The 23,900-nt window shown below is 48.9% G+C and overlaps 2 protein-coding genes across 2 annotated transcripts in view; both read right to left on the reverse strand.

The window, feature by feature from the left end:
- Positions 1-23,900, reverse strand: part of LOC117887172 (zinc finger protein 501-like) — a 1,015,593-nt gene that overhangs the window by 480,947 nt on the left and 510,746 nt on the right. The window lies entirely within an intron of this gene.
- LOC117887594 (zinc finger protein 530-like) lies at positions 10,978-20,852 on the reverse strand. Its single transcript, XM_034790238.1, has 4 exons — positions 20,766-20,852; positions 18,942-19,169; positions 18,173-18,426; positions 10,978-11,506 (listed from the first exon to the last, which is right to left on the reverse strand). Exons 1-4 carry the CDS (start codon positions 20,850-20,852, stop codon positions 10,978-10,980), a joined length of 1,098 nt encoding a protein of 365 aa, XP_034646129.1.

The following is a 23,900-nucleotide window of genomic DNA, read 5'->3' on the forward strand; positions in this document are numbered from 1 at the left end:
CGGGACCATACGCTGCCATGCTTTGTTATGCAGTGATTCCAGACTACGTGCTACTGGCCTGGCATGGTAAAGTGTCCTACCATGGCGGACGGGATAAGGCAGCCCTCCTCAGAAACCTTTTGCAAAGGCTTTGGGAGTACATGAAGGAGAGCTTTCTGGAGATGTCCCTGGAGGATTTCCGCTCCATCCCCATACACGTTAACAGACTTTTCCAGTAGCTGTACTGGCCGCGATTGCCAGGGCAAATTAATCATTAATCATTAAATACGCTTGCTTTTAAACCATGTGTGATATTTACAAAGGTACACGCACCAGAGGTCCCTTGTGTGCCCTCAGGGTCTGGGAGCATGCCTTGGGTGAGTTCGGGCGTTACTGCTTCCAGGTCCAGGGTGATAAACATATCCTGGCTGTTGGGGAAACCGGTTTCTCCACTTCCTTGCTGTGAGCTATCTTCATTGTCTTCATCATCATCATCATCTTCCGCGTACCCTGAACCCGCTTCCCTGTTGCGTGTTTCTCCATTGATGGAGTCAAAGCACACGGTTGGGGTAGTGGTGACTGCATCCCCTAGAATGGCAGGCAGCTCCACATAGAAGTGGCATGTTTGCTGCTCTGCCTCAGACCTTCCATTTGCCTCTCTGGCTTTGTGGTAGGCTTCCCTTAGCTCCTTAATTTTCATGCGGCACTGCTGTGCATCCCTGTTATGGCCTCTGTCCTTCATGGCCTTTGAGACCTTTTCTAATATTTTACCATTTCGTTTACTGCTACGGAGTTCAAGTAGCACTGATTCGTCTCCCCATATGGCGAGCAGATCCCGTACCTCCCGTTCTGTCCATGCTGGAGCTCTTTTGCGATTCTGGGACTCCATCATGGTTACCTGTGCTGATGAGCTCTGCGTGGTCACCTGTGCTCTCCACGCTGGGCAAACAGGAAATGAAATTCAAAAGTTCGCGGGGCTTTTCCTGTCTACCTGGTCAGTGCATCTGAGTTGAGAGTGCTGTCCAGAGCGGTCACAATGAAGCACTCTGGGATAGCTCCCGGAGGCCAATAACATTGAATTCCGTCCACACTACCCCAATCCAACCCGCAAAGGCCGATTTTAGCGCTAATCCCCTCGTCGGAGGTGGAGTAAAGAAACCGGTTTAAAGGGCCCTTTAAGTCGAAAGAAAGGGCTTCGTCGTGTGGACGTGTCCAGGCTTAATTCGATTTAACCCTGCTAAAGTCGACCTAAACTCCTAGTGTCGACCAGGGCTAAGATACTTTCTTCATCAACATGATTTAAGTTAAATGGATATGTGACCTCGAACTGCTCCCAAGCTGGGGAGTGAGGGGGCATGCTGGTTCCAGGAGCGAGGCGTGAACCGGCTGCCTTCATGACACTGCTTAGCAGATTGTTCAGCGTGACAGTATAGTGACAGCGACCTTAACTCTACTTCCTTACAAATGAGTCCCACATTACACGATCATATAAGTGGGTAAGGGCTACAGATACGATGCACCGCAGGGTAGGAGTTTTACTTATGGCTAATCTTCAGATACAAAAATCATTATGAAAGAGTTAAGGCTGTAAATAAATATCCCTTTATTGAAAACATTATTTGGATGCTGTAGTTACAAAAGTAAGCTTTAGCATTGTATGAAATGCACAGGTAAATTCCAGAATCAGCCTGAACTCTGACCCTGTACCTCCGCCAGCCATCCCTTTAAGGTGTATATTTTTATATCAAAACCTAGTTTAGAAAAATTGTGCCACTTAACTAGATTTAAAATTTACCCAGAAAATCCCTAATGCAGAGACACTTGAACAAGCTTAATCTTTATCAATTTACCTTAGCTTGGGTACCTATGTTAAATCAAGGTGGTGAAATTGGAGCCCCTTTCCCAATGTAGATTCCCCCTTAATTACTAGCTTCTTCAGAAAATAAGCTTTTATTTTGGGTCCGGTGAAAGCTGTGAAGGACGCCCTCTAATAATCACCTTTGATACCTATCGCACTTCAGATCCCTCTGAGAGAAACACCCAGCTTTCTTTAAAGTGCTCTGCAATCACCCTGCAGTGACAGTCTGTGTCTCCCTGAACCCTGAACCTGAGCCTGCCCCCAGCAAAGCTGCCTCTTCCCCTGCTTGGGACAGGGAAAACGGAGGAGAGAAATTACTCCTCTGCCAAGGAGAAGGGGGTGGAAAAAAAGCTGCTATTGAGGTGCCTTCCCAGTGGAGTGGGGGGACAGGGGAGAGAAATCCAGCCAGGTGCCAGCCGAGTTTCCCTGCCTCGTCACAAATAGCTGCATTTTAGAGTCACTTTTCAGCGACTGGGAGGACAGAAAATAGGAGTCATCAGGGGCGTTCTGGGGAGCGGGAAAAAGACGCCACACTGAATTTCAAACACCTTTTCAATTATCAACCCTATCTTGTCACCGTGTGCTGGGCACGTTAGAGTCACCCATGCCGCCTGGGCTGCTGTCCCACAGAGCTTGCACTTAGGGCCAGGCCGCTGCCAACTTTCTGGGTTATTGCCTTGCTGGGCTGTGCTCACTAACATAAAACTTCAATTGACTCCACAAGTCTAGAAAGTCCCAAGCCCCTTTAGCTAGTAGCTACATGGGAAATGGGTTCGACTCTCAGACCTGCATCGCAGCCCCTCCAAGGCCAAGGCGCCCTGCAGAACTGAGTTTTCTGATTGTTTCCAAGGTGGTTTTTTTTAGATTTTATACTAAATGCACATTCTATAATAATCTCCACCAATGAGCAGTGCCGCTCTAAAGAGTGATTCTCACACGAACTGTCCCTGTCAGGCGAAACTCCTGAAAATTGTCAGCCATCTACCAGAGGAAGAGAAACCCACAGAGTGGAGGGTAAGTGGTTTGATGCATTCAGGACATTTTCCCAATTAAGGATTTCCAGTGGTGAAGGGATAAAAAACTTTAGATCTGGGTAGCAGGGGGCAGTGTTCAATGGCCTTTTGACCTAGCTCATGGGGGTCTCAGCACTGCTCAGGTTTGGAACCACAGGCAGGTGTGTTACTCCAAGAACAGACCCAGGTATTCATCTATCTGTTCCTGTAAGGTGAAAAGTGGGGGCTCACCCTAGTAGAATTGCCAAGACTTACCAAGGATCACCCTATGGACTTCTGGAAATTCCCTGACCAGACTAAATTGGTTTATACCTGGGATGACAGGGAGAAAACCTTCCGCTCAAAGGATAGATACCCAGGCAGTGCTTTTTCAAAACAGAAATGTGTTTTATTACTTGCTCAGGAATAATGACACAAAAATCACAAAACCTATAATAAAGTAATAGAGGAATACAAATTAAAGTAGCCCAGGAGCAATTAGTAACTGCTGATAGCGGGGCAGAGGACACAGTGTAAAGGTTATGGTGGTTCATAAGTGGGGTTCAGGACAGGTACTCAAGAGACAATGGAGTTTTGATTTCTAGAGCTGCTTCTGATGTCATGTTTTTCGATTCCATGCAATAGCAGATGGATACTGTTCTAAAAGAGAGCTACACATGAAGAAGCTCTGGAATGCACTGGTGTTGTAGCAATTTAAAGAACAGAGCTATTTGCAGACCAATCCTGATCTTTTATCAGCACCCAATAATTATATCAGGAATCAGTTCTAACTTAACCTTGTAAAATCATTTCCCCGCTCCATTTGAATCCGTTCTCTCTGCTGGGTCTACAAGATCTTGGCTCTCTTGGGCATCAGAAGTATCGAAAATCTCATGCTAGCCCTCCTGGGGGCTATGATGTCGCCTCTGGCATCTGACTCTTCTGGTATCTATAGTATAATAGAATGATAAATTTGGGGCATCAGCAACAAATCTGTAAAAACATTTCCTGGCAGGAGGAGAGTGGCTTGAAAGAATTTATGGAGAGTAAATGGAAACAGATTTCTGTGCTCAATCTCCTGTGCCCAGCCCAGTGAGCAGCAACGTTCAAGTCACATTTCTGAGCCTGCCTACAACTCCATTTTCTCGTTACAGTTTACTTGTAACTAGCGATGGACCCAAAACTGGGACACATAATCCAACCCACTCAGAACATGAGGAAGATCAGCTCTAGGTCCAGATTTCAACTTCACAGTTCAGCTTTATGTTTCTGAGGGGCCAGTTCAGACCTTGAAACCTGAACACTCATATGAAGTGGCATGGGTTTGGATCTGAAGTTTAGGAACTTGAATTTAGATCGAAGCGTCTCAAAGACTGACTTTTGCTATTAACATTGCAAAGCTGAATAGTTTGACTTTTCAGTTCTTAATTATTATTATAATATATTCTGACATTGAGGCTCCAATCCAGCAAACTTTTAAGTCAGTTCAGGGCACCTGAAGGCAGCTGTGGCTCTTTCTGGGGGTCTCTAAAACCTGGGGAACAGCAGGAGATTTGCGGTTTTTCCAGCATACTTTCTGCTCCCCAACCTCTTGCTTCACTGTCGATCTCCAGAACTGCTGCTCCCTGGGATTGGGTAAGGTGGGACAGGGATTGGGTCGGCTTGTGTCTGCTGCCTGACCATTCCTGGTAGGACTGGGCGTGGCTGGCTGGGCCATTCCCCCTGTGCCATATTCAGGGAGGGATTGTTTAGCTTTTCCTTCCCCAAGATCCCCTTGTTATTTTCTGTCATATTTGCCCCGGGCTCCCTTGGGCTGCGGTATCACTTCTGAGCGCATCCTGGCTGTGGACACAGAGTCTTCTCCTTCTGTCTTATCCTCCCATCCCCATGCTGAGCAGTGGACCCAGCTTCCCTCAGTGCTTGTCTCTCCCTCTCGTGGGGCTGTATCTACTCTGAATCTCTCTGCCCCTCACCCATCAACCCTGACCAGCGTGGCTTTGCAGTCATGCTCTGGCGCCATTCCTCCTCTCCTCCCACCCCACTATTGGTCTGTCCTGACGTTCTGTCTCTTGCTGCAGAGGACGAGACCCTGGACCCGGACACAGCAAATCCCAGCTCCTGGTGTCTCCAGATCAGAAATCTGTGGAATAGAATGTGGAGTGGAAGGCCCTACCCCAAAGTCACAAGAGATTTGATTTTGAGCAATGTGTGCTGGGCTCTGTGAGGTTCACCTCGAGAAGACATTATTGGGAGGCAGATGTGGGGGCGGGGGAAAACTGTACTGTGGGGGTGGCCAGGGAGTCTGTGGAGAAGGAAAGGCGTGATCAGCTTTAAACCTTAGAAGGGCTTCTGGACTTGGTAGCAGCGGGGGAATCAGCTCTGGGCTCCCACCTCCCCAAAGAGCCTCCTGTCCCTGAATGTGAGCCCCAGGAAGGTCGGCATGTATCTGGACTATGTGTGGGGCAGGTGGTGTTTTACAATTCTGAGACTAAGAAGCTGATCTGACATTCCCAACCAGTCCCTTTCAAGAGGGAGAAAATAGTCCCTTTCTTCTGGGTATTGACCAAGCTCACACTGGGCCTCAGTGATGTGAAGAGTGAGAGTAAGAGACCCACTAAAGCAATAAGGCCCTTTCAAAAAACAGAAGAGAATGTTCCTGATGCCAGACTAAAATGCTGATTTAAATAATAACTAATGACAATATTATAAACTGGGGTTTTTCTTAGCCTGCCTTTTAATTACTTAACCTTCAAGAGGACTCCCGCCCCACGCAATTTCTTGGTGCGAGATCATTTCAGGGGGCACATTCTGCCTTATATGCTTCTGCAAAATAGCCCCAGAAATGCGGGGCCTCCCCTAGCTGCCTGCAGGGGAGCGCTGCCAACCCTCCTCTCAGTGTGGGGATTGGGGAACTGGCATTGCAGACATTTCAACGGGCACCTCTGCTCAGCCTGCAGCTGCAGTCAGAAATGCTAGCAAAGGACTATCTGCCAGTAGATAGGGAATGTTGTCACCCCACCTCAGACAGAAACTATCAGCTGTGTCTTCCCTAGGAGAAAAGCTAGGTGTTGAAGGTGGGTCTGAGCCAACATGTTAAAAGCCTAGTATAGGGAGAAGGATTTACACTGTAAGAGGTGGTAGCTCGAAAATCCCTGGTTAGCCCCCTGGGATCTGTTCTGGTTTCTGTGTTAAAGGAACTTTGCTACACACTACTAGCGATGTAGCTAACAGCACACCCTGCTCCCTACCTGGAGCTGATTGTGTGAGCCAGGCACCTTAAGCCAAGGGGTGATGTAAATGGGCCAGGAACATCCTCTCTGCCTTGTCTTCCCCGGTCTTCCTTTTGCTGAAAAGCCGTCAGGGCCCAGCATGGACTCTTGGCTGATAAGTTACAAATGCTGAGCATTGTATTAGAATCATAGATTCACAGACTATCAGGGTTGGAAGGGACCTCAGGAGGTCATCATGTCCAACCCCCTGCTCAAAGCAGGACCAACTAAATCATCCCAGCCAGGGCTTTGTCAATGCATTAACCCCTGTCATTTTATATAATCATTTCCTATCTCAGCAATAAAGAACTTCTTTCTTCCTGGTGGTCTGATTGCCATTTGTGGCCCAGCTGTCTGACGAGGAGGAAAAAGTTTGTTCTGACATTGCCCAGATAGGCTGGAGGTGGCAAGAAGCTCCGTACAGCTGTTCCAGCCCCATGGTTTGGGAAATTCCTGTAGTGAGGCAGCTCAGAGAGGAGCCAGACCTGCTGACGTGGGCTGCCCCAGCTACTGGGGATGCTACAAAATTGGTGTAGATGCTGACCAAAACTTCCCTCACATGAGGCAGGGCCAGACCTGCCATGAGCTACATTTGGGGCAAAATGTGAAAAAGACTTACAGCAAGGCACACCAAAAAACATTCCAGCGGTAAACTGAAATGCTGTGAGATCCCTTCCTAGAGTCACAGAGTGTGAGGCCAGAAGAGACCAGCAGATCAATCCGTCTGACCAGGTCCTGAACGTGACTCTCGCTATCAGCTCAGTTTTGTGATTCTTGGTTTCTCATGATAGCAATATTTAGCACTGACAATTTGTGTGGAACATGGGGAATTTGGGGGCTCACCTGCATGTCGTCACGCAGTGAGAAATGGGACAGGACAAGAAGCAATGGTCTCAAGTTGCAGTGGGGGAGGTCTAGGTTAGATATTAAGAAATACTATTTCACTAGGCGGGTAGTGAAGCACTGGAATGGTTACCTAGGGAGGTGGTGGAATCTCCATCCTTATAGTTTTTTTAAGGCTCAGTTTGACAAAGCCCTGGCTGGAATGATTTAGTTGTTGGTCCTGCTTTGAGCAAGGGATTGGATTAGATGACCGCCTGAGGTCTCTTCCAACCCTAATCTTCTATGATTCATAGAGAGGCCAACTGGCATTTCTGGTGATGAAGTGAGTTGGAACATGAGAGAGGAATGTCTAACACTTGGCAACTTCCTCAAGGCAGCACGACCAGCTTCACCAACTGTCCAACTGAGTTGGGGCAGAAGCAGGAGAAGTGAATTGAAAGGTTTACAAAGCAATTCCCTCTCCCAGCAAGCTGGCAGAGAAGCCTCAGGCCCAGCAGCTGGGGCTGGAGCAATGAGGAGAGGCTGATAGGGGACTTCTCCCCTGCCAGGGGTTCTGCCGGACCAGGCGGTGTCAGAGTGACTGATCAACTCAGGGTCACCTGTGTCCTCTAAGTCCAGAAAGTAATGGGCATGTACCTCATTATGATGGATTGGGAATCAAATTGCCTCCCCCCCAAAATTGGCCTCTCGCCTACACAAATACACGCACAGGAACTCAGTGTCCTGAGATTTAGGGCTTCATACACATGACCCCACGGACCTCTTGGGTCAGTCACTACACCTTTGAAGCAGCCAGATTATGTGAAAGGCCACACAGAGACCAGACCCACTCTGAGCAGGGAGATAGGCCTGGTACAGCTGGCATTGCCAGGAGGTTTGAAAATCAAATTGAGTTTTTCAAAAGGGGATGGAAAAAACAGCAGAAAAGAGATTCCTGGTAACAGTCTGTGAATCAAATGCTAGAAAAGAGCAGAATCAAAGGAGATGCTCTGGGGTATCCCCCTGACACTGTCCCCAGTACACCACATTCCTCCAGCAGTGTGGGGACGAGGCAGAGGCAGACGCAGGAACTGGCTTTTCCTATCTCTGCTCATCATCTTGTCCCAGGAAAGTCAAGCTGTCCCAGGGTGCTGCAGGAAATGGGTCTGGGCAGGGCTGGGAGCTGGAAACCTCCCTCCCCATTTATTGCTCCTGCTGCTCTTTTCAGTCTTTCCCCATGTCTCCTTCCTGCCCCCTTTCCCCTCCTCTCGGACTGGGAGATTTGGTCCCTGGCCTGGTGCTAGGATGTTCACTCTCTGGGAGCTGGCTCGGCTCCTGCAGGCACTCAGGGGAGAGCCTGGGGGAGTCAGGGAGGGCAGCAGCTCTGGGACTTGCAGACTGCCGCTCGGGAGCAGAGCTAGGGTGATCAGGGGCCGGTGGAGCAGTCACTTTCCTGCCCGGCCCCCGCCCTTTCCCCTCAGGAGCTGGTGTCGGCAGAGCCCGGGGCTGCCCCAGGGGCTGGTTTCAGCCCCTGGAGAAAGCCCCCCGGTTGGGCACAGAAGGGCGCTAGGGAAGGGCTTTCCCCGCACAAACCCCACTGAGGAGCAGCAGCTGCTCAGCCTGGGCTCCGACATGGTGATGGGTACAGGGTGATGGCTACTGTAGCGCCATCTGACCTAGGAAGCTCAACTGTGCCCAGACTGAGCAGCGGTAATGAAAAAGCAGTCTCCTCTCCCTCAGCAATAGCCAGAGCCCTCTGATAGGACAGTCAAGCCCCCTCTCTGTGCTCACCTGGGGACAGAAACACAGCACACAACTGATCCGTCCAGAACACAGAGAACCTTCCAAACCAAATAAGACAGAGACAAGGTCCCAGAGAAACGTGCCCACTGCTGCCACCCATGGCTCCAGGCCACCCTCTGGAGCCAGCTGCCCATCAGCCCTGAGATTGTTTTAATATGGGGACCCTCTGAGAAAACATTCACTCCCTCAGGTCTTATCTCCCCTACTCCATCCAAGGTGGGGAGAGGCCACTGTTAAACCGGGCGCACACTCTGGGCTCCCTTGCTAATCATGGGCTGAGCTGACACCCAAACCCTCACCCAGCAGTTATTGAGTAGCAGCTGAGGCTGGAAGCTGGGCGGAACAAAGCACAGCGGGGACCTTGGCCAGGGGTTGAGTCTGGCTGGATTGTGGCCGCTAGATGAGCCAATACTTCCAGGCTGCACTGTCATTACAGGGGATGCTTTTGACCTTCCCCGCGGCATTTTATCCTGGTCTCCTAACCCCACTCGCTCCCAGCCTAACCTGTGGATCCTCCCAGCAGCTGCAGCAGCATAGTGTGGGGTCAGCAGTAGCAGGGCAGTTGACATATCCGTGTTGCAAGCATTGCTCTATACCGGGGTGGGCAAACTAGGGCCCGCGGGCCACATCCGTCCTGCGGGACCGTCCTGCATGGCTCCCGAGCTCCTGGCCCTGGAGGCTATCCTCTGGCCCTCCCCTCCTGTCCCCCTTCCCCCGCAGCCTCAGCTAGCTTGCTCCACTGCCGGCTCAATGCTAGTCTGGGCGGCGGGACTGTGAGCTTCTCTGAGCCTGACCCTGTGCTCTATGCTGTGCGATGGTGATGGCAATGTGGCCGGCTCCAGCCACAGCTGCGCCGCCAGCCACCCGTGCTCCAGGCAGCACGGTAAGGGGGCAGGGAGCAGGGGGGTTGGATAGAGGGCAGGGGAGTTCGGGGTGGTGGTCAGGGTGCGGGGGTGTGGATGGTGGTGGAGGGGAACAGGAGGTTGACTGGGGGCAGTCAGGGGCAGGGGTTCTGGGGGCAGTCAGAGAACAGCGGGGGTTGGATGGGGCAGGAGTCCTGGGGGGGCAGATAGGAGGTGGGGGCCCGGCCATGACTCCCTCCCCTAACCGGCCTGTGGAAGTGGAAAAAAGCGCAGACATCTTAGTCTTCTAGGAAGAGCAAGAGTCAGGCTAACTCTAACAGCTAAGAACGCGAGACTTCCAGGCAGGGCCTGGGCGAGTGAAAAAGAACTGTAAGAGAGGTTGTTTTGACCTTGTGTTAGTTAAGAATGGAATGCAGACTATAGCAAGAACTGCTGAGAAAAGTAAGCTATCTGGAAGGAATATGTATAAACAAAATGCAGCTGTTGATCATTACTGTATGTAACAAAAGGTATAAATGCTTGTCTTAATTGTTTCTCTTTTGGGAGACCTGCCGTTGTGCACTCTCCCCCTTTTGCAATTGCTTGAGAATAAACTGCCTCTGGCTTGTTGCTTCAAACTCAGAGTGAGGACTCATTTTTCTCCAACAGGCCCTCTATACAATTTATAAAACCCGATGCGGCCCTCAGGCCAAAAAGTTTGCTCTATACCCAGCTGACATCAGATCTCTACACCGCTCTGGCTTACCCCCACTAATGCCTCACTCCAAAAGAAACATCCCAAGAAGGAACCTCGACACAGCAAGGCTAGCAAAAGGAGAACAGATATGGCATTTGTAGGGCCATACAGTGGTGGTGGAAGGGGAGAGGAACTAGGGACAAGCATACAGAGACAGGCAGACAGATATGCCATAGCTGAATTCCCCTGACACACAAGAAGATCAGTAAATGTGTTTTTCACTCCCCCCTCTGCTCTTGGGGGCCTTATAGGTCATGAACGTTCGCTGATGTGCAATCAGGTGGCAGGTCCAGCTGAAGCTCCTTCCACACCCCAGACACTGATAAGGTTTCTCTCCCGTGTGAACTCTCGTGTTCTCAAGTCTGAGTTCACAGCAAAGCCCTTCCCGCAGTCAAGGCACTGGTAGGATCTCTCCCCCATGTGGGTTCTGTAGTGCCTGTAGATGTCTGATCTCTCTTGGAAGCTCTTCTCGCACTTGGGGCATTGAAAGGGCTTCTCCCCTGTGTGGGTTCTCTGGTGCCTCAGGAAATTCGAGCTGTGGCTGAAGCTCTGCCCGTACTCGGGGCAGTTGTAGGGTTTCTCTCACAGTGTGGGGACGAGGCAGAGGCAGGAACTGGCTTTTCCTATCTCTGCTCATCACCTTGTCCCAGGAAAGTCAAGCTGTCCCGGGGTGCTGCAGGAAATGGGTCTGGGCAGGGCTGGAAGCTGGAAACCCGCAGACAGGATAGATAAAGGGTTTCTCCCCCATGTGGCTCCTCCTGTGCCGGAGCAGGTTGGAGTTGTGGCTGAAGCTTTGCCCATACTCAAGGCAGCTGTAGGGGCTCTCTCCCGTGTGCGTTCTCTGGTGTACAATAAGGTCTGAGCTCTGCCCAAAGCGTCTCCCACACTCAGTGCATGTGTATTTACTCTCTCTCATATGGATTTTTGGTTCGATCATAATTTCTTTCAGGTCCTGAAAACCGTCCCCAGGATCCTGACCCCGTGCCTCCACTAGGTGGCTTCTCTCCTCTATTTCTGGTCTACACTGACCATGGGAAACATCCCCTTCAGATTTTGCCAATACCGACCCAAGCGATTCCACTTGCTCTGAACCTTCCTGATGAGGGTTCCCCTCCTCGGTCTCACTCACCGTCCGATGACCTTCTGGGACAGAGAGAGAATCCAGACAGGAGGCACTCCCTGTGCTGTGGGAAAGGGAATAGGAAAGGGGAAAACAACCCAAAATAATTGCTGGGGCAATTGAAAAATCAGGCTCTGAATCTTCCCCCCTTCTCCACAACCCTTCTCCAGAGGAGAGGCCCCATTCTGTTTCCACCTTCCACCTGAACAGTCAGAAGCAAGGCAGGTACCACTAGGGGGCAGCCAGACTTGATGCCTCTTGGTGACACATGCTGTGAGGGTTTAGCCGCTGCTGGGAATGATCCAGACCTGGATGAGCTCACGGGGCCCTTGTGGGAATCCCAATTTTTTAATTTGTCTTTTAACATTTCTGTGTCAGGATAACGGATTCCTCACCTAAGCCCCTGGAGATCTCACTTTCCTCAGTGCCCTGCAGATTTGGGAAACACGGTTCTTCCCCTTGCTCCAGGCCAGGAGATCACAGCAGGTTTGGGAACTGCAAATCCTGGGAAAGGAGACCGGGGAGACCAGGGATTGCTATTGATACAGAGAATATTTGTTACAAAGAACTTTCCCTGATTTGAACCAAGCCTTTTTCTGTGCTGAGGGACATAGGATCTGAATGGATGGGATCTAGGTCACAGAGACATTTTAGGGGAATCAGACACCTGCTGGGGGATGTGTTGTTCCCCTTGTAGGACATTGTGACAGAATGTACCCCTGTGTTCACACCCTACACACTGTTGTAATATTTTTTGTACAAAATATGCCTTGTGAGCTATCATTTGAAAACTAGTCTGTCCTAAACAAAGAATGTGTGCACTGCTTAATTTTCACTGAAGCAGTAAACAGAGTCATCAAACAGGGAAAAAAGGACGCTCAAATAGGTAAGAAAAAATCAGCAGGGAATATCCTTTCACATAGCCTTTTTGTCTCCTGGTGCCCACCCGGAAATGTTTTTCAAGAGGGGGACTGAAACTATAAAAAGGAGGGACAATCACCGCAAGACCCATTCTCTCTCTTCCTGCCTATCACATTCTCTGCATCTAAAGAGACAAAGGAAGCATTTGTTGGACTCTGGAAGAAGGGTCCTGACGTGCAGGGTTTGGTCCCTGAGACTGCAGAAAACATGTGGTGAGAAACTTTGCTTAAATCTGATATAATTTGTTAAGTTATGTATTAGTAAATGTCCTATCTTTATTTTCCTTGTAAACATTTCTGACTTTTATGCCTCATTACTGTCACTCACTTAAAATCTTTCTCTTTGTAGTTAATAAACTTGTATTATTGTTTTCTCTAATCCAGTGTATTTACATTGAAGTATCTGGGAAATTCCATTTGGGGTGACAAGTTGTGTGTACATTACTCTTTTTAAAGAAATAACTGACATAATATAACTTGTATTGTCCAGGAGAGGGTTGAACAATACAGGACACACCTTTCTGGGGGGAAATCTAAGACTGGGGGTATGTTGGGGTCACCCTGAAGTACAACCCAGGCTGGTGAGATCCAAAGTGTAACCCGTGTGCCTGGAAGGCTGCAGTTTCTCTCTCTCTCTCTCTCTCTCTCTCTCTCTCACACACACACACACAGGCTTGCATGTTAGAAGGCTGTTTGTGAATGGCTATTGAGCAAGGCATTAAAAGGCAACGAAGGTGGCAGAATGGAGTGGCACAGCTGCTGATTAGTCTGGCTTCTGACCTGGCATCTACCCTGACATGTCACAGACACTGATACATTTCAAGGCAGAAAAGGAGGCTTCATGATTATCTACTCGGAGCTCTTGCACAACAGAGGCCAGAGAATCTAACCCAGTGATCACCATGCACTAGGGAACTTGCTGACTTTAACACATCAGCATTACCAATCCCCTCACCTCTTACTCAATCTCCAGAGATCAGTGCTCTCATAGACTCTATGGTCAGAAGGGACCATTATGATCATCTAGTCTGACCTCCCGCATGATGCGGGCCACAAAAGCTGACCCACCCACTCCTGGAAGAATTCTTTCCCTTGACTCAGCTGTTGAAGTCCCCAAATCATGATTTAAAGACTTCAAATCGCTGAGAATCCTCCAGCAAGCGACCCCTGCCCCATGCTGCAGAGGAAGGTGAAAAACCTCCAGGGCCTCTGCTAATCTACCCTGGAGGAAAATTCCTTCCCAACCCCAAATATGGCGATCAGCTGAACCCCGAGCATGCGGGCAAGATTCTCTAGCCAGACCCTCTGGAAAAAGTTCTCTGTAGTAACTTTTAATATCCCATCATTGACCATTGTTGCTAATTACCAGCGATGGCACGTTATTGACCTATTGACTAAAATCACTTTATCCCATCAAACCATCCACTCCATAAACTTATCAAGCTTAATCTTAAAGCCAGAGAGGTCTTTCGCCCCCACTGTTTCCCTCGGAAGACTGTTCCAAAACTTCACCCCTCTGATGGTTAGAAACCTTCGTCTAATTTCAAGCCTAAACTTCCCGACGGCCAGTTTATATCCATTCGTTCTCGTGTCCACATTAGTACTGAGCTGAAATAATTCCTCTCCTTCCCTGGCATTTATCCCTCTGATATATTTAAAGAGAGCAATCATATCCCCCCTCAGCCTTCTTTTGGTTAAGGTAAACAAACCGAGCTCCTCGAGTCTCCTTTCATACGACAGATTTTCCATTCCTCGGGTAATCCTAGTGGCCCTTCTCTGTACCCGTTCCAGTTTGATTTCATCCTTTTTAAACATGGGAGACCAGAACTGCACACAGTACTCCAAATGAGGTCTCACCGGTGCCTTGTATAACAGAACCAGCACCTCCTTATCCCTACTAGAAATACCTCGCCTAATGCATCCCAAGACCGCATTAGCTTTTTTCACGGCCACGTCACATTGCCGACTCATAGTCATCCTGTGATCAACCAGGACTCCGAGGTCCTTCTCCTCTTCCGTTACTTCCAACTGATGCGACCTTAGCTTATAACTAAAATTCTTGTTTTTTATCCCTAAATGCATAACCTTATACTTCTCACTATTAAATTTCATCCTATTACTATTACTCCAGTTTACAAGGTCATCCAAATCTCCCTGCAGGATATCCCAATCCTTCTCCGAATTGGCAATACCTCCCAACTTTGTGTCATCCGCAAACTTTATCAGCCCACTCCTACATTTGGTTCCGAGGTCAGTAATGAATAGATTAAATAAAATCGGACCCAAAACCGAACCTTGAGGAACTCCACTGGTAACCTCCCTCCAACCTGACAGTTCATCTTTTAGTACGACCCGCTGCAGTCTCCCCTTTAACCAGTTCTTTATCCACCTCTGGATTTTCATATCGATCCCCATCTTTTCCAATTTAATCAATAATTCCTCATGCAGTACCGTATCAAACGCTTTACTGAAATCGAGGTATATTAGATCCACTGCATTTCCTTTATCTAAATAATCTGTTACTTTCTCAAAGAAGGAGATCAGGTTGGTTTGGCACGATCTACCTTTCGTAAAACCGTGTTGTAATTTGTCCCAATTGGCATTGTCCTCAAGGTCCTTAACTACTTTCTCCTTCAAAAATTTTCCCAAGACCTTGCATATTACAGATGTTAAACTAATAGGCCTGTAGTTACCTGGGTCACTTTTTTTCCCCTTCTTGAAAATAGGAACCACATTAGCTATTCTCCAGTCAAATGGTACCACCCCCGAGTTTACAGATTCATTAAAAATTATCGCTAACGGGCTTGCAATTTCTCGTGCCAGTTCCTTTAATATTCTTGGATGAAGATCATCCGGTCCGCCCGATTTAGTCCCATTAAGCTGTTCGAGTTTGGCTTCTACCTCGGATACGGTAATGTCAATCCCCACTCCTTTATTCCCATCCGTCTCGCTTCTACTATTCCTTAGCCTTTCATTAGCCTCATTAAATACCGATGCAAAATATTCATTTAGATATTGTGCCATGCCTAGATTATCCTTAATCTCCACTCCATCTTCAGTCTTAAGCGGTCCCACTTCTTCTTTGTTTGTTTTCTTCCTATTTATATGGCTATAAAAGCTCTTGCTATTGGTTTTAATTCCCCTTGCAAGGTCCAACTCTACATGGCTTTTGGCTTTTCTCACTCCATCTCTACATGCTCTGACCTCAATAAGGTAGGTTTCTTTGCTGATCCTTCCCATCTTCCACTCCCTGTACGCTTTCTGTTTCTTCTTAATGACCCCTCTGAGACGCTTGCTCATCCAGCTCAGTCTAAATCTCCTGCCTACGAACCGTTTTCCCTTTCTCGGGATACAGGCCTCCGACAGCTCCTGCAACTTCAACTTGAAATAATCCCAGGTGCCTTCTGCCTTTAGATCCCTAAATATGTTAGTCCAATCCACTTCCCTAACTAGTCCCCTTAATTTATTAAAGTTAGCCCTTTTGAAATTGTAAACCTTAGTCTCCGATTTAATTCTGTTAATCTTTCCAATTAGCTCATGATCACTCGAGCCAAGGTTGTCCCCATAACCATTTCCTCAACGAGGTCCTCACTACTCACCAAAACCAAATCTAAAATGGCAATCCCCCCTCGTCAGTTCAGCAACTACTTGATGAAGGAATTCATCAGCTATCACGTCTAGGAAAATCTGAGCCCTATTATTGTTACTAGCATTTGTTCCCCAATCTATATCCGGGAAGTTAAAGTCTCCCATGATTACACAGTTCCTATTAGTATTTACTTCCCTAAAAACATTAAAGAGTTCTCTGTCCATATCCAGGCTAGATCCCGGCGGTCTATAGCACACCCCAAGCACTATCCCAGGGGAGGCTCTAGTAGTTCTTTTACCCAATGTGAGTATTGCCCAGACATACTCCGTCTTATCCATTCCATCACTTATTATTTCTTTACAGTTTACCTCATTATTGACATACAATGCTACTCCCCCACCTTTACCTTTGATCCGGTCTTTCCTAAACAGCACATACCCTTCCATACCTGTACTCCAGTCATGACTACTGTTCCACCACATTTCAGTTATTCCTATGATATCCGGTTTCATTTCTTGGACCAGGAGCTCTAATTCCTCCATTTTGTTACCTAGGCTTCTCGCATTGGTGTATAAACATCTTAATTTATGCCATTTGGCCTCTCTCACATTTGTTATCCCTTTTGGTATGGACACCGTACTGCTAATATGACCTATTAGTCTAGTATCCATCCCCCCCTCCTCCTTATGTCCAATCTCGTCCCCCCGGCTATAACCGTTCTTATCTCATTGTCCTCCCTCTCAGTGTTATAATCTGGTGTGGAGATTAACTGGACATCTCCCAACCGTCTCCCCCAAATTCCTAGTTTAAAGCTCTTTTGATGAGATGAGCCAGCCTTCCTCCCAGAAGTCTATTTCCTTCCCTACTCAGGTGAAGTCCATCCCGTGAGAACAGTTTTCTGTCCCCGAAAGCCTCCCAGTGGCCATACATCCCAAAGCCCTCTTTATAGCACCACTCCCTTAGCCAACTATTTATCATCACAATCCTGTCACCCCTTTGCTGCCCTTCTCTAGGAACAGGCAGAATCCCACTGAAGATGATCTGAGCCTCGATTTCCTTAAGCGTCTTCCCCAGCCTGGCATAATCTCCCTTGATTCTCTCTAGCAAGAACCTAGCCGTGTCATTCGTTCCAACGTGAAGGATGATCAAGGGGTTCTTATCTGCTCCTTTTAGGATCCTTTTCAGCCGCAGGTCCACATCCCATAGCTTAGCGCCCGGTAGACAGCACACCCTTCTGTTCTCTGGGTCTGCCCTGGTCACAGGCCTGTCTAACCTCCTCAGTAAGGAGTCCCCAATCACATAAACCTGCCTTTGCCTGGTGACAGTGCGATCTACTAATCTATCCCCTAAAAAAAGAACAGGAGTACTTGTGGCACCTTAGAGACTAACAAATTTATTAGAGCATAAACTTTCATAGACTACAGCCCACTTCACGAAAGCTTATGCGCTAATAAATTTGTTAGTCTCTAAGGTGCCACAAGTACTCCTGTTCTTTTTGTGGATTCAGGCCTGGTCCACACTAACCCCCCCACTTCGGACTAAGGTACGCAAATTCAGCTACGTTAATAACATAGCTGAATTCGAAGTACCTTAGTCCAAACTTACCGCGGGTCCAGATGCGGCAGGGAGGCTCCCCCGTCGATGCCGCGTACTCCTCGCCGAGCTGGAGTACCGGCGTCGACAGCGAGCACTTCTGGGATCGATCCGGGATTGATTTATCGCATCTAGACGAGATGCGATAAATCGATCCCAGAACATCGATTGCCTGCCGCCGGACCCGGAGGTAAGTGTAGACGTACCCACAGACTAACACGGCTGCTACTCTGAAACTAATCTATCCCCTGTTCCCTCTAGTTGCAACCCCTGTCCATTCCTATTTTCCCTTATAATCCCCCTTATGCCATCCTGTATCCTCCCGGGGCCCAGATTTGGTGATGTCTCCATCAACTCCTCCCCTCTTTCTACGGGACTAGCCGCTCTTCTCTTTTTCCTCACCCTGTCCACTTCAGTTACCACCTGCTGCACCCCTTCCTTGTTTTCCAAACTCCCAAACCTGTTCCTGAGCTCTATTTCTCCTTCACTGCCCCTCCTTTTCCTTGGCCTGCTTCTCACGGTCACATGCTTCCACTGCCCTTGTTCTCCCCCCAGCATTCCCCCCTCACAGGTCTTTGCCCCTGCTTCCACCTGTACCCCTGAGTATTCCCCTTCAGCCACTCCTTGCCTTTGCTTCATCAGCTGCTCGAACTCCCTTCTAAACTCTATCAGGCTATCTACCTGCATCTCCAACTCTCTGATCTTTTCCTCCAGCAGCTCTATTAGGCGGCATTTCATGCACACATACCTCTGTTCAGGTACCGCTGCTAGGACCATGTACATACCACAGCTGCCGCATGCGATCATCTGCATTGTGTCCCCTGCTGCTTGGCTCATGGCTGCTGTTGTCTGCGCCTGCCTACTCAGCTGTGCCCTCTGCACCTGGGGAAACACAGCACACAGGGCACCTCGCCCTCCTGCCTCCCCTTTCACCTCCCCCTGTAAACTCCCACTCAAACTCCTCTGTTAGCAGCCCTGTTCGCTGCCTTCTGTGCCACTGCTCGCAAGAGAGAGATTTTATGCATTTTAGTGATTGTGAATCATCAACATCTTCTTCCCTCTTGAAAACCTGAGGGTAGGTTAGCATCTCTATTGTGTCTCAGAATTTCCTGTCCCACAGGAGGTGTGGAGGGGCCAGTCCTTTTCACATGGTCTCTGGGAACTAGAGGGTCTGAACCTCCTGAGATTTAAGGCAGTCTCTTCACTAGGGAATGTTGGAAGAAACGAACCCTCCCATCAGTTCAGCTGAACCAGTAGCAGCTGTAGTGTAGACAAGGCTCTTCCAGCTTCATTGCTTTTCATCTACAAACTTGTGAAACTATCTGGAAAAGGACCAAGGAAAAATCCAGAACAGAAGCAAAACCTGGGCATTTTAGAGGCCCTACAATTTCTAATACCTGAGAGGAGAGGAATCCTTTACCCAGTGAGGTCACAGTCTCATAGTTCTCCTGCATGATGGCCCTGTAGAGGGCTCTCTGAGCTGGGTTCAGCAGAGCCCATTCTTCCTCAGTGAAATACACAGCCACCTCCTCAAAGGTCACCAGCTCCGCTGCAGCCATGTCATTTTTCCCATCTCCTGGGAGGATGGGACGATCTGGAGTGAAATGTGGATGTTGTTCTGCAGCCTGTCAGGGTAACAAGGGAAAAGAGGCCAATTTCAGAAGGGGCTTTAGTCTATTTCACACCGTGATCCCCCGCCCCCGGATCTCTCCCTGCAGACAGAACATCTGTGATGCTGGGAAAGTGTTTGGACACTTTAGACCTGGCGCCTCCCATCAGGAAACAAGCAGTCACAATTTCTGAGGGAACCCTAGAAAAGAGCTGTCTCAAAGGAGACTTTCAGGGATTCTAACGTTTTGATGTTGACTTTTAATCATCAGCAGTGGCCTCCGAGTCAGCACCCACTGAAATGCACAGGACAGCTCGTGCCTTTGTCTCAGGTGTTCTGCAAACTCAGAGCAATGCATCTGTATCAGTCACACCTGGGTCACATTTTACAGATTTTCTTTGCCACTATGAAACCTACTGACCTGGTTGTGTGGGGTTTGTTGGGGCACACACAAACACATGGACGTGCCCCACATTTTTGAAAATGCGGCTCCTGTGAAAACTTTTCTGCTCCCTAGTCTTCCAGTTGTTTCCCAAGAGACTCTGAATTCCTCACAAAGTAAATGTTTTGTTTCAAAAGCCAGTTATATTTGCTAAGTGACAGCTTCCTGGCCTGTCCCATAAAATCCAAGGCCTGGAGAGCCAGGACATGTAACGTCAAGGAGATCATAAGTCCTACATCAGCAACAAAAGATTAGATTGCAGATGAGCACTGCCCATGCAGACCCTAATCAGCAAATCTCTCCGCTTCTGTTTGACGTAAAAGGGGATGCAATGTTATAATCACATGTGAGAGGAGAGCTGATCATTGTGCAGGCTGTAACTGTCAGCCCACTTGGGCTGGGGACAGGGCCGGCGCTTCCATTTAGGCGACCTAAGAGGTTGCCTAGGGCACCAGGATTGGGGGGGGGGCGGCATTTTGCCGCCCTTGGCGGCAATTCGGCGTCTGGGGGTCCTTCCGCGCTCCGGGTCTTTGGCAGCAATTCTGCAGTGGGTCCTTCACTTGCTCCGGGACCCGCCGCCGAAGTGCCCCAAAGACCGGGAATGCGGAAGGACCCCCCACTGCAGAATTGACAACGACGACCAGGAGCGCGGAAGGACCCCTGCCTAGGGCGCCAAAAACCCTGGCGCCGCTCCTGGCTGGGGAGCCCAGACAACAATTTTCCCTCCCAAACCAGAAGTTCCTGCACTTCAAATTGGGGGCTGGGCAGGCAGGGGAATGGAGGTGGGATTTTATATCAATGTTTTGATGATTAGGGAGAAAAGGGGTAAAATACAAGGGGATTTTGGCTCATTCTTTGATAAATAATTAGAAAGTGCTAATTCCCCTCCCCCCATGGCCATGGGGAAGGGACCAGTGACTGGCTTTTATCTCAATATTTAATAACTGAAGAGAATAGGGGAAAGATCTGTGGGGTTTTACAATCACATTTGATAACTGGAAAACTGAGTCCTTATCTCCTACTAATTGTGTTAAACAGTGCACTTATCGTACTGCAAACACTATGCGGTACTTTATCTTTGCAATTGAATGGTTATTTAAAAAAACAGGAGGTATTAAACTTAAAAGGGAGAGAGAGATGAGTTTTTGTGAGAGGTGAGCTTGTGATTACCATGTGCAGACGATCATGGAGCGGTGGTACTGGGGATGGGCTCTCTGAGGAACAGGTGTAAGTTGGAGATTTCTGCTTGACGGTCATGTGCTGACATCTTAAAAACAAGGAGGGCTCTGAGAAGTTATCCCTGGTGCTGGTGGAGATAAGCACAGACCAGCGACATTTTCTTTGCCACAATGTCATTTCTGATTTTTTAAAATTATATGAACTTGTGTTGGAGGTGGATCAGTGACTAAGGGCTGGTCTACACATGGGGGGGGATCGATCCAAGATACGCGCTGAAATCGAAGTATCTTGGATCGAATTACCTGGGGTCCAGACGGCGCGGAATCGATGGCCACGGCTCCCCTGTCAACTGTGCTACCACCACTCGCTCTGGTGGAGTTCCAGAGTCGACAGTGAGCGCTTTCGGAGATCGATATATCGTGTCTTAACGGGATGCGATATATCGATCCCGGATAAATCGATTGCTACCCACCGATACGGCGGGTAGTGAAGACGTACCCTAAAGATTTTAAGCCAGAAGGGACCATTATGGTCATCTAGCCTCCCTTCCTGTATAACACAAGTCAGAGAATTTCACCTAGCCATTCCTGCACTGAGCCCCGAGCTTCTGTTTGAGCTACAGCATAGCTTTCAAAAACAGAAATACTGTATCAGTGACAGGGCCGGCTCTAGGTTTTTTGCTGCCCCAAGCAAAAAAAATTTTGGCTGGTAACTCGCAGGTCATAGGAGTCACTGGTAACTCGCTCCCAGAGCGAGTCATTCAGCAGGAATTTTGGATGTGCACAGAACACAGACAGGATTGGTTCCCATATGGTTACAGAACTGCAGTAAAGTGGAACAATTTTCAGCTTGTGTGATTGGAGGATATCTGGATGCATATTATAAGACTGTCCTACATAAATAAGGAAAAGTTGAGGTGCCTTTATTATTCTTTTGTTCCATTCTTTGTTTCTATGGGGAATTTGCCAATGCAATATCACTGTCTTCCTTTTAAACAAATAAAACTAAAACTTAAACATAATAATAATAATAAAAAAGCAATGGCTGATGAAAATAGCAATTCCAGTCCTAATAACCACTGGGAAGCATTTCTTGCTCAATTTATTCTACTTTTTCCTACAGCAAGTTACAGTGGATCAGTATATTTGATTTGGGAGAAATGAAGTAACAGCTGCCCAAATTGAGCTTTAGCACTCCTGAATTTTGAGGGTGTTCAAATCTGGAAGGCAGGTGCTGGATTCCCTTTCTGAATATTAGCTAAATCTGGAAAAGTCAATTTCTGCTTCCATGGCTGAGAAGTGTAAATCCTCCTACATGCCTGGTACTGTATCTAAAGCTGCCCAGTCTAGTAGAGCCTCCCCTCCCTTACTTTTAATTTTAAATTCTAGTGGGATCCACGTACCTGCCTTGCTAGGCTTCAGATAGAGAGGTGCAATGTCCATTTAGTCCACCTAATTCTTTCTTTGGGGGAGAGCCCAGGGCTGGGGCGGCAGGAGGTGCAAGTGGGGGCCAGAGCTGGGGCAGCAGGGAGTGGGGGTGCAGGGGGGGGGAGAAGAGCCCAGGGCTGGGGTGGCAGGAGATGCGAGTGGGGGGAGAACCCAGGGCTGAGGCAGAAGGGGGGTGCAGGTGGGGGCCAGAGCTGGGGCAGCAGGTGGTGTGGGCAAAGGAGAGACCAGGGCTGGGGTAACACAGGGGTGCAGGGGGAGCCCAGGGCTGAGGTGGGGGGCGGCAAAAAACCTAGAGCTGGCTCTGTCCCTACCATTTACAGCAAGCTGCAGCATGAGGTTTCAGTTCTACACGCCTTTCCCCCCCCTTTCCTGTTAATTGCAGCTGAGGGAATGCTGGGAAATGTAGTTCTTTCCTTGATCCAGGGCCGACTCTATAGGCAGGGAGCTAGCCAAGGAACTACAGCTCCCAGGGCTCCCTGTTGGTTCTCAGCTCTCATGCTGGATTCTGGTGCCCCTGCAAATTTGCCGCCCCAAGCACCTGCTTGCTTTGCTGGGGCCTAGAGCTGGCCCTGATCAGTGATGTCCAGAACTGTACATCCATAGCTCTCAAAGTGCTCAAAGTGTGGTATCATTATCCCTATTCTACACATGGGGAAACTGAGGCACAGAGAGGCAAAGTGATTCCACAGGGTTAGGGCACCACTCTCTCAAATTTAGTCCAGCTGCCCTCCCATCCATTGGGGTGCTGGGCCAAACCAGAGTGGCACTGCAACCTCGTGCAGCCAGGCCCAGGTTGCAACACCCAGAGTGGGGAGCAAACACACCCAACCCCATGGGACAGGAGCCACATGAACAGCTGCTGCGGCATGAGTGCAGGGCAGGCTTGCTCTGTAAATCCCCTAGGTGCGCACATGCAGGCACACACATGCACTCACACACACACCAGCACAAGACCCGTCTCACTTTAGCCACGTTGGGAGGTAAGGGAGCCACTGATACTGGGCCCCCAATTTCAGACACTCTGAGCCAGATGTTCAGACGTGCTGAGCACCCACCACTCAAACGGAGGGAACAGGGTCTCAGCGGCTCTGGAACTGGACTCAATTCCGGCGCCTAAGAGCTGAGACACCCAAAAATCTTTAAAAAACCTGGCAGACTTGTAAGTGTCTATACACGCCGGGATTGTCAGAGGTCCTAAGCTTTGGCCACTCCCATTGGCTCCTGAGGGAACGCCGGGTGCCCCCAGCTCTGAAAATCCAGCTTTCCAGTCAGCTGTCCCCACCAACATCACCCAGTGTCACTGGGTTTGCCCAGTGCACTGCAGCAAGAGGGGCTCCAGTCCCCTCAGTACAAATGCGCCACCATCAACTCATCAATAATCCTGTGTCTGCTGGACTTACCCAAGATAAGACCCAAATCCCTGGGCCATTTTGAGTCTGTGAGATGTGTCTGGAAGGGTCCTCCTCAGGAGCCCGGGGTCCTGTCCTGTTGCTCTGCTGAAGCACTGACTCCTTCATGGGGCTTTAGTGCATTTCACACCTTGATTTGCCACAGCTTCCTTTGCTGCAGAGACCCTGAAGAGTCTGGGATACCAGAAAAACGCTAGGTCACTTTATCAAAGGGAAAACCCAGCAGGACTAGTAGAGAGTCTGGACCAAACTCTGGAAAAGAGCAGGAT

Source organism: Trachemys scripta, chromosome 14 (genome assembly GCF_013100865.1).
Source record: "Trachemys scripta elegans isolate TJP31775 chromosome 14, CAS_Tse_1.0, whole genome shotgun sequence".
In the NCBI taxonomy this organism is placed as follows: Eukaryota; Metazoa; Chordata; order Testudines; family Emydidae; genus Trachemys; species Trachemys scripta.

Excerpts from the sequence above, each read along its gene's own strand:
- LOC117887594 (XM_034790238.1), bottom strand. The coding sequence starts at position 20,852 with ATGACCGTCAAGCAGAAATCTCCAACTTACACCTGTTCCTCAGAGAGC. Across the intron at positions 19,170-20,765 it reads TCCATGATCGTCTGCACATG|GCTGCAGAACAACATCCACA; the intron begins GTAATCACAAGC and ends TTACCCTGACAG. Across the intron at positions 11,507-18,172 it reads GAGCAGCTGATGAAGCAAAG|CACAGGGAGTGCCTCCTGTC; the intron begins GCAAGGAGTGGC and ends CCTTTCCCACAG.